Source organism: Tripterygium wilfordii, chromosome 18 (assembly GCF_013401445.1).
Source record: "Tripterygium wilfordii isolate XIE 37 chromosome 18, ASM1340144v1, whole genome shotgun sequence".
Lineage (NCBI taxonomy): Eukaryota > Viridiplantae > Streptophyta > Magnoliopsida > Celastrales > Celastraceae > Tripterygium > Tripterygium wilfordii.
In genome coordinates this window covers 3,992,466-4,002,645 of record NC_052249.1, presented here as the reverse complement: position 1 = coordinate 4,002,645, position 10,180 = coordinate 3,992,466, and the positions used below count along the sequence as shown (strand labels likewise).

Here is a 10,180-nt window from a genome sequence, read left to right as displayed (position 1 = left end):
GAAGATGAATAACACAACAGCACCCTTTGCTCTGCCTATGAATCTAAACATTGATCAAGCAAGCCCTGTATGGATGAACAAAGGCGACAATGCATGGCAGCTGACAGCGGCAACGTTGGTCGGTCTCCAGAGCGTTCCGGGGCTTATTATCTTATACGGTGGTGCAGTGAAGAAGAAATGGGCAGTGAATTCAGCATTCATGGCCCTTTATGCTTTTGCTTGTGTTCTTGTTTGTTGGGCTATCTGGGGTTATAGAATGTCCTTTGGGAATGAGTTGGTTCCATTCTGGGGAAAGGCCAATATTGCACTTGACCAGAAGTTTCTGCTTGATCCGGCATTCTCTGGAAAGTTTCCCAGTGCTACAATGGTGTATTTTCAGTCTGTTTTTGCAGCAATCACTTTGATTCTGATTGCTGGAGCAGTACTCGGACGGATGAACTTCTACGCCTGGATGATCTTTGTGCCTCTCTGGCTAACCTTCTCATATACTTTTTCTGCCTTTAGTATTTGGTGTCCACAAGGGTTTTTCTTCAAGAAGGGACTTATTGATTATTCTGGAGGATATGTGATCCATTTGTCCTCTGGAGTTGCTGGTTTCACAGCCGCGTTTTGGGTACGTATATAGTGAACTTCTCTCCTCCTTGCCAAATACTATATGACATCCTCCGGACTATCAATTGTTTCAGGTCGGTCCTCGCCTGACCAAGGACAGGGAAAGGTTTCCTCCAAACAATATTCTACTCATGTTAATGGGTGCAGGACTACTTTGGATGGGATGGACAGGATTTAATGGGGGAGACCCTTATGTTGTAAGCACTGATGCTTCCTTGGCAGTCTTGAACACCCACATATGCACTGCTACAAGCTTGCTCACCTGGATTTGTTTGGACATCTTGTTCTTCAAGAAAGCTTCTGTCATTGGTGCAGTCCAAGGCATGATCACTGGCTTGGTTTGCATCACTCCTGCCGCCGGTAACTCTACTTTTATCCATTAATAATACACCCGTAATTGATTAAACTAGTCGTTATGTATCATCCATAGCTACTTCTTGTTTGCTTTCTCGAATCTAAACATAACAAAATAAATTAAGAAACCATGTACAAACTCTAGCTAGGATTTTATTTTTGTCTTAATTGGTGAGAGTCATTATTGATTGAAATTCTGGATGGATTGAAATAGGGGTTGTGCAAGGATGGGCAGCAATAATAATGGGGATATGTTCAGGGTCAATTCCCTGGTTCACCATGATGGTTGTTCACAAGAATTCTGAGATCCTTCAAAAGGTTGATGACACAATGGCTGTTTTCCACACTCATGCCGTTGCAGGTACCCTCGGCGGGATCCTAACCGGACTCTTCGCAGAGCCAAGGCTGAGCTATCTATTTTATGGTTCATATGGTGACTATGTGGGATTGTTTTATGGTATCCAAATGGGGATAGTTCGAAAGGGTCTAAGGCAAATTGGGATTCAAATCCAGGGGATTCTGTTTGTGGTGATGCTCAATATTTTGAGCACAAGCATTATATGTCTTGTGATTAGGATGTTCATTCCTCTAAGGATGTCGGATGCGGATATGGAGATTGGAGATGAAGCTGCTCATGGTGAAGAAGCTTATGCTTTGTGGGGTGAAGATGACAAGATTTGAGAATTTTGACAAGTTGGTTCATAGCAATGTGGAAGGAATTGACTGATAAGTAGGAATTTGTTGTGGGAGATAATGCTTGTGAGGGTTTTGCATTTGCATTTGCATTTGCTTTTGCATGGGAGAAGGAAAAGACAAATTGTTGTGAGAAATAAAAGCTTCTTCACTTTACTTTTCTTTTTTTGCATTGTAAAAATGTAAAAAAAAAAAAATAGAGAAAAAAAGCTATTTATAAATTTCAAGGTAAGAAAAATTAATGATCAATAAATCACTCATGCAAGTTTTACAGACCAATAAAGACTTCACTAAAAGTATTATATCATTCAATCCTTAGGCTAAATATTAAAATTCCATCAGATGACTGGCTACTCTTGCATGTATATTATACGCCGTCTTTTCTTCTATGATTTCATGTTGACATCATCAGCTTACTTTTTCCTTTAAACAAATTTCAAAATATTTTCTCTCAAAATATATGTTGGATTAAAAAAATCATATATTTAGAATCAGCGCAAAAAGTTATTTTTTAAAATCATAAAATAAAATTACAATGAATTATACCATTCTCATTTTTTTTTTTATGTAGATTTTATTTTATCTTTAAACTATACTTAAATAGATTTCTTCAGAGCTTATAAGCTAGTATCAACTATACATTTCACTACATACTTGACAACTTATTTTACAGCTTATAAGGTATAGTTTATTTTTCTCACCTTATAAACTAGCTTATTTTGACAACTAATAAATTCTACCAAATAGAGAAATAACTTATGATTAAGATTAATTAAATTATTTCTATAAACGAAAAGGGCACCGTGATTCTTAAATTTTACTGCTTTTAAGTGATTATTTGTTTAATAAGTTTTGTTTTTGACCGCTAACATATTTTAATTAATATGTGAATGCATTAAAATAAAATATTGACATGGTATTGGAGAAAAATAAAATTTGCCAATAACTTGGTAAATTGAGTTTTGTGTGATAATTATGGATGACATAAATTCATTAACGTTTTACTAATTGGCATTTTTTCTTGAGTAGTATGAAGTTATGAACAAAAAGTTGTAATTAGAGTAAACAACAAGCAAAGGAAAGTCTGGGATTTGAGTATTTTTTCTTACCCTTTCTTTCTTCTTTTTTTCCCTGTTCTTTCCCAACAATTGGAAGGAAAGAATCTGCAAAAGATCATAAGTAATTTTTTTTTTTTTTAAAAAGGAATGTCAAAAGTCTGAATTGCCCTTGAAAATTAATATTCATAGCGGACTTCGGACTTGGTATTGGTAGAGGTATACGGTATACGTCTCTGTATAAATAAAAGCGAGACGAAGAAGTAAAGTCAGTCTACTGTATTTAGTCGCGTTTCTCTCAAAGTTATTTCTCTCCCCTTTTGAGTTCCTCTCTGTATTATTCTAGGGACTTACTTCTGTGGAACTTGGTGCGTCTTCCCCGATGGCATCCGATCTTGAGAAGAAAGCGAAGGAGGCCTTCATTGACGACCACTTCGAGCTCGCTGTCGAAATATACTCTCAGGCCATCGCCATTAACCCTGATAACGCCGAGCTCTTCGCCGACCGTGCTCAGGCCAATATTAAACTCAACAATTTTACTGGTTTTCCTCCTCTACTTTTTTCTTCTTGTTTTTTCTATGATTTTCGTTCTTACTGTTGCTTTCTCTTGGTTTTTTCCTTTTATTGTTTGTTTGTGGAGATATTTGAGTCAGGTAATTGTAAAGGAAAGCATAAATTTTATGAGGATTCGCTTGAATGCCTGTAGGAGAAAAATCTAGTGGAAAAGTAAACAAATTTCACGTATTTAATTGATTTATTCTCATATAATGATCATATGAACTGTTTTCTTGTGAAAAACACTGTCGCTGTGACGGTGATCTAATAGGCTAATTCGGTGTTCTGGAAATTATGTGGGTGCTTTTTGGATATCTTATTATTTGATATGTTTCGACTTCAATTGGACTCTTTGATTGTATTTTTTTTTCCTTTGGTTTTTCTTATGGTTATATGGAAATCGATGCTGACGGTTTTTTTTTTAATATGTAGAGGCTGTTGCTGATACGAACAGAGCCATAGAATTGGACCCTTCAATGTACAAAGCCTACATGCGGAAAGGGTGAGTATAAGGCACTGGTTTTTCTTTCGTTCTGGTTCATAGAAGAAGATGCCTTGGATGTCTTTTTCGTTTTCAATCAACTTTTTCATTTGCGTATGCATACAGCAGCAGCATTGAACTAATGGTTCATCATATCTATCAATTCTGATTGAAATTGTTAATACTGTGTTGTTGTGTTTCCCAATCTCTGCAAGACATCTTATAGTGTTTTTCCGTGTGAACATTATCTCTCCTTTAGTAGAAGGAAGACCTTAACCATGGCTAGCCCTAGAAAGCATGGTTGTGTTATTCCTTGTGACACGAAACCAATTTTGAGAACATTGTTTCTGCAATAGAATGCTATGTTTTCGAAATATTTTTATGTTCCTTGTTAGCAACTGGGCAGAGAAAATTTAGATGCACTGTTGTGATAATCTAAGTGTGGTGTAATGGTTATTGTGCTTTCTGGTGGCTGAATTTTTTCGTTCGAGTCACTGTGCCTAGGCTCTGTGCAGCGTGATTTAATTGTATTAGAAAAGGATTTGTGTGACATAGGTTCTTTTAAGGCTTTGTGTCTTTGCTGTGGATTATGTGTTGCATTGCTATCTTTATTTGAGTAGTGTAACTTTATCAGAAAGCTATTTCTTTTCCAGTTTCCCAAACCATGACATGATCTCTCATGTGTTTGGTTTGCTGCATATTTGTCCCTTATGGTTACAGCAATGCATGCATGAAGCTTGAGGAGTATCAGACTGCTAAAGCTGCATTGGAAGCAGGTGCTACTTTGGCTCCTGGAGATTCAAGATTTACTAATTTGATCAAAGAGTGTGATGAACGCATTGCTGGTATGTATGCAAATTTTGTATGCTTGCCTTCCCATTTTCTTAATAAGGTTGTTATTGAACCCTTTTTAGTGATGGGATGATTTATTTAGTTATTTATCTCCATTGAAGCTGAACTTTGTGTTGTAGATGAATTTTGTACGAAATTTCACCTGTGGTATCATTAATATTGGATTTGGGATATTTGTTCAGATGAAATAGGTTCTTTACCAAACCAGTCACCGGAGAAAGCTGCAACACATGTCGTATCTCCCAAAGATTTTCAGCCAGAAAATGACTTTCCCAATCACTCAGTGGTAGCACCTGTCAAGCCAAAATACAGGTTAGTGGAACTTCTCTGTTTCCAGCTCTTTGAAATTGTGGAATTAGTATTCGTACATGGAGGGTTTGATTTAGTTTTTTGCACTGTAGGTGTTTGGCTGGAGATTTTCCTTCTATGACCTCTTAAGACTTTGTTTTTGAATGTAGAGTATGTCCTTAGCTAGTGGCGGGGGTCTGCTGTAAATGCATTTACAGCGGGGTCTACAGCGGACCCCGCTGTAAATGCATTACACAATGTTATGATTTTTTATAAATTCCAAAAAAATTATGATTGTATTTTGATTGAAATTACGAGTTTAACGGTATATTTTTTGTTTCAAAAAAAATCAAATTGAACGCGAATAGGGAATGAAAATTTTGGACCGTTGAATATAAAACAGAAACATTCAATCTCTTTTTGACATGAATTTGATTTTTGTTTGAAACAAAAAAAAAATATCATTGAACTCGTAATCCCAATCAAAACATAATCATGATTTTTTTGAGATTTATAAAAAATTATCAAGTGATGAAAATGAATTTACAGCGAGGTCCGCTGTAAAAAATTTACAGCAGACCCCCGGCTTCCGTCCTTAGCATGTAACTAATCTGTTGAACAAAAAATGCAGGCATGAATTCTATCAGAAAGCAGAGGAGGTGGTTGTGACCATATTTGCAAAGAAAGTACCTCCAGTCTGTGTCACGATTGACTATGGGGAACAAATAGTATGATGCACACGAATCAAATGCTTTCTTTATCCTTTTGTAATGTTTATTTACTTCAATTGACATACGAATACTTAACTAATACCTTCTTTTATTGGTTGTACTGCAGTTAAGTATTAACATTGAGATTCCTGGTGAAGATGCTTACTATTTTCAACCCCGCTTATTTGGAAAGGTATTGCATGAGATTCTTCTTATTGAATAACTCCTTTTGAAAATATTACAAATTAGGCAATATGGAAATGTAGTATTTATTTATGTCTAGATTTTAAGGGTCAACTTCGCCTAGTGGTGGTGAAGTTGCTTCACTGCACCACAATTTGGAGGTCATAGGTTTAAATCACGGAAGCAGCTTCCGTGCAATGAGAGTGGGCCTGCATATGTACTCTTGGCCCTGGCTCCATTGTTGGAGTCTTTTGCATGGTAATTGTTTAATAATGAAGTTTTAAGTCTTTTTCACAAAAAATAAAAATTATGATTGTGAATTTTGAGTATAAGTATCAATGTCCTTTTGCTTTATCTCTTATCATCCTTTTGTAAAACTATTTGGTCGTGGTTCTTTGATCATGGTAATTAGCTAATAGTGGTGTTTTTTATTTCCCCCTTAGAACACAATGCATAATTGCATATGTTATTCCTTACAGTTTTTGAATTGGTGTTTCCTTGTTTGCAAACAGATAATTCCTGACAAGTGCAGGTTTGAAGTGTTGGCTACCAAAATTGAAATTCGCCTTGCAAAAGCTGAGCCCATACACTGGTCATCACTTGAATTCACCAAGGAAAGTACAGTTGCACGAAAGGTTGATCTATCATCAGGTGGGTTGATGTGTTATTTGTGTGGTATACCAACCTTGGGGTTCTGTTTCTGCCATCCATCGATATCTTCCTCATTCTCCATCTCTCTATGTAATCATTACAAGCAATTGATAGTTGAAATGATTTGCTTAGAAAAAGTAGTTGATTCCTTTGGAGCTACCTAAAAAAGTCATTTAGTTAAATGCACCTATAGGCTGTCTGGGTTGCTTGTCAACTACTTGTCTCAGAGATGGGTGTTTTGGGTACTAGCCGCCATGGTTTAGCTTGAATATTGGATGTACTTTCAGTAATTGATTTGCAGATGTGTTCTGAAACTTTTGGTCTCTGTGCTGTCCAATATTTGTGTATTTGATAGCATAATATGCTCTCGGCATTTTATTTTAGGCAAGAAAAATTATTTTGGGGATATGTGACATTTTGGGATCGTAACATGTAATTCACTAGAAACTAGTTGTATATTGTGGGTATGCACCAGTAATTGGTAGCTTGATCACTACTTATTGAATCATATGGTTTGTTTGCTCCTTTATTTCTTATTTTGATATGGTTGATTCCGGTAATATTTGACAGTTGGTGGATCTCAAAGGCCTACATACCCATCCTCCAAGCCAAAGCACACAGATTGGGACAAACTCGAGGCTGAAGTGAAGAAGGAGGTGCATATCATCTTCCTGATTGTTGTTATTACTGTACTTACATATCCAAGGCATTTAGCTGTTGTTACTTGATTGTTACTTTGAGTTTCAGGAAAAGGAAGAAAAACTTGATGGCGATGCTGCCTTGAACAAATTTTTCCGTGACATATATCAAGATGCTGATGAGGACACCAGAAAAGCAATGAGAAAATCTTTTGTAAGACCTCTGTCATGATCTTGGTGTTAAATGCCTATATGTGATGCTAGGATCCGTATGTGTTTAATTGGGTTTCTAGTCCATACTTCAAAGATCATAATAACGAAAAGATGTCTAGTGCACAAAGTAATTGTGTTATGTATTACAGGTGGAGTCCAACGGAACAGTGCTGTCGACTAATTGGAAAGAAGTTGGGGCAAAGAAGGTGGAGGGAAGTCCTCCGGATGGAATGGAGATGCGGAAATGGGAGTACTAAGCTCCCAAATCAGTCAGTGGATGTATTTCATCTTTAATGAGATGTGCTCCATGGACATTTTGTAATTTATCTTCTGGCTTTTGTGTCGTTTTATGTTGGGTATATCCTCGAGTACTGAAATCACTGGTTTTACATTAATTAGCAAATACATTGTCAGTCTTTATTTTGTTCTGGTGATGTGTATACTTCGGCAGGTTTGGAACAGCTCCGTTCATGTTTTTTCTTGGATTTGAATGCAATGTCCTTATTGGTTTTTAAAATGTTTTGCTATTTGTTTCAAGTGATGAATGCATGTTTGCAGAGTGTTTTTTTCTGGGGTTTGAAAATTATTGTTCTGTTTTAAGAGAGAAAAGGACACGAAGAATGAATGCAGACCAAGTAAACTTGATTTGCATACCATCATTATGTGTTTTGGTCAAACTTTATTTTTAGTACTATTTTTAAAACATTTATTATTATTTATGTGCTAAATATATGTGATACAGGTGGTGGATAAAACTGAATCTAATCGAGTCATTCAAATCATAGTTTAAACCCAGATCGGCCCGCCGATCTGACCGCGAAATCTATGAACTGGTGGCCTGCATGGGCTGATTCATGTAGTTGGACAGTTTATGCATTGAATGGTGGTAACTCGCGATTTATTTCGTCAAAACCGTCTACTTGTTGGACCGTTTATGCATTGAATCGTGACAACCCGTGATTTATTTCGTCAAAACCGTCAACCCGTGAACCGGCGGGTTTGACAAAAAATAGCTGGGTAGTCGTGGGTGACCATGACTCCACGATTTTAGACCCGTTGTTTGACAAGGAGCAGAGACGCAGTCACCTCTCATTCGACAGACAAATTCGATGAATTTATATAGATCCGTCGCCTCTCACAGTTCATTTGATTTGTCTAGAAATCTCTTTCCATTTAAAGTAAGGAGATGTAGCAGGTTTACGAAGAAGAAGATCCGGGAGTCCCGCGTGAAAGAGCTCCACTCTCGCTCAAGAATCTAAGGCTAATGTACTTGACTGATGGCACATCTCTGGACTGATGAACCGATGAACATATGGTCCTATCTAGAAGGTATTAGAAAGTGAGAAACAGTTGAGTGTGCTCAGGTCCATGTTATGGATCACTAGACACCAATTCTCAATTTACCTTTGGAATTCGAACCCATCACAAGTATTCTAGAGTCCTTTTATGGGCTTTTGAGAAAACAATTAGTAACAAATATGAAGCAATTTTTTAAAGCATATCTGGGCTCTTTGGGCCTATTGTTCACCTTATTATTTTTAGCCCATTAGACTAAATCCATTAGTTTAATTTTGTATTTCTAACATTTTACAATTCTACCTAGATATATACTACATAACTAAGTATCTATTAAAAACATGCAGTTCAACCTTCATTGTAACGATTGAATCTCGAAACCTTCCACCTTGACGGGTCGATGCACGGATCGGTTTTAAAAATTATGATTCAAATACTATAGATTTCAAATACTATAGATTCAAATACTATAGATTTCAAGGAAAACCTATTATTGAATTTCAATCATTTAGTGGGATTCTCAATTCTAAACCATTGAATTTCCCTGCGAGAAGCCCATGGGGTGGAGCTTAAGGCTTGGGTTTATTTGGTTGGGATAGGATGTGAGTTTATTTGCCTCTGGTGTCTTTACCTAAACGGAAAATGTCATTTAACTATCCACATGACAAATGTTGGACACATAGATCCAATTAAAATTCGCTTCCATATAAGTACCTCTTTTACAAATTAATAACTACATAATTCGACATTTGTCATTCTTCTTCAATAGGTAGGGATATAAGAAATGTCTAGATCTAAGACACCTACCCTCCATCTCCACCACTGTCACCGTCCGCCTCCATCTCCACCTTTGCCACCGTCGCTCCTCCACCACTGTCGCACCTCCACCATCATCTTCTTCGTTTTCTTATTCTTCTCATTCTTCTTATTTTTATGTTTCTTCGTCTTCGTCTTCGTCTTGTTAGATCTGAGATGTAATATGATATCTGATATCGTAATCTCAAATTTAATATGTAATATTAGTTCAGATATGAGATGTTACTGTTTCAATGTTAATGTTTGAAACAATAACATCATCATGTTGCTGTTTTATAAAAATTAATATTAGACTAATATTTACCTATCTTATAAGGTTAATGTATTGGCATTGTCTTTTTTAAGGTCATTGCTTGGGTAAGAATTATGACATGGGTTTTGTTTATTATGTTACTATTTGAAACAATAACAGGAACATGTATGCATGATTTGGCATAACTTGACGGATTGTTTCAGATCAAACACTCATAAATTCAAGAAAATCCTGAACGAAAATCATGTACTAACATCTACACCTAAATCAAAGTAAAGAATATTAGAAACAATAGATTTAAAGCTTTTTAAGCTTCAAATTATGGAAAAAAAACCAAATCTAGAGAGAGAGAGAGAGAGATGAGAAGAAATCACTTGTGTAGATATTTTTCAGATCCAACAGAGACGAAGAAGAAAGGAGGAAGAAGAAAGAAAAGACGAATGAGATTGGAGGAAGAAGAAAGAGATTTGTGGGAGATAGAATGTTAGGGGGTAGAAAGGTAATTGAACATTTAATGGGTACTTCTATGT

The 10,180-nt window shown here is 36.3% G+C and overlaps 2 protein-coding genes across 2 annotated transcripts; both read left to right on the top strand.

The window, feature by feature from the left end:
- Positions 1–3: 3 nt before the first annotated feature.
- LOC119984133 (ammonium transporter 2 member 5-like) lies at positions 4–1,728 on the top strand. Its single transcript, XM_038827944.1, has 3 exons — positions 4–613; positions 687–972; positions 1,181–1,728. Exons 1-3 carry the CDS (start codon positions 5–7, stop codon positions 1,645–1,647), a joined length of 1,362 nt encoding a protein of 453 aa, XP_038683872.1. The 5' UTR covers position 4; the 3' UTR covers positions 1,648–1,728.
- Positions 1,729–2,986: 1,258 nt separating this feature from the next.
- Positions 2,987–7,802, top strand: LOC119983562 (protein SGT1 homolog). Its single transcript, XM_038827232.1, has 10 exons — positions 2,987–3,256; positions 3,702–3,771; positions 4,471–4,595; positions 4,785–4,914; positions 5,522–5,618; positions 5,728–5,793; positions 6,296–6,434; positions 7,005–7,090; positions 7,182–7,286; positions 7,435–7,802. Exons 1-10 carry the CDS (start codon positions 3,097–3,099, stop codon positions 7,540–7,542), a joined length of 1,086 nt encoding a protein of 361 aa, XP_038683160.1. The 5' UTR covers positions 2,987–3,096; the 3' UTR covers positions 7,543–7,802.
- The last annotated feature ends 2,378 nt before the right edge of the window (positions 7,803–10,180 follow it).

What these genes read in the sequence shown, in the direction of transcription:
- LOC119984133 (XM_038827944.1), top strand. Translation starts at nt 5, where the DNA reads ATGAATAACACAACAGCACCCTTTGCTCTGCCTATGAATCTAAACATT. An exon ending in GTTTCACAGCCGCGTTTTGG is followed by an intron (nt 614 to 686) that starts GTACGTATATAG and finishes CAATTGTTTCAG; the next exon opens with GTCGGTCCTCGCCTGACCAA. An exon ending in TTGCATCACTCCTGCCGCCG is followed by an intron (nt 973 to 1,180) that starts GTAACTCTACTT and finishes GGATTGAAATAG; the next exon opens with GGGTTGTGCAAGGATGGGCA.
- LOC119983562 (XM_038827232.1), top strand. Translation starts at nt 3,097, where the DNA reads ATGGCATCCGATCTTGAGAAGAAAGCGAAGGAGGCCTTCATTGACGAC. An exon ending in TAAACTCAACAATTTTACTG is followed by an intron (nt 3,257 to 3,701) that starts GTTTTCCTCCTC and finishes TTTAATATGTAG; the next exon opens with AGGCTGTTGCTGATACGAAC. An exon ending in AACCCCGCTTATTTGGAAAG is followed by an intron (nt 5,794 to 6,295) that starts GTATTGCATGAG and finishes GTTTGCAAACAG; the next exon opens with ATAATTCCTGACAAGTGCAG.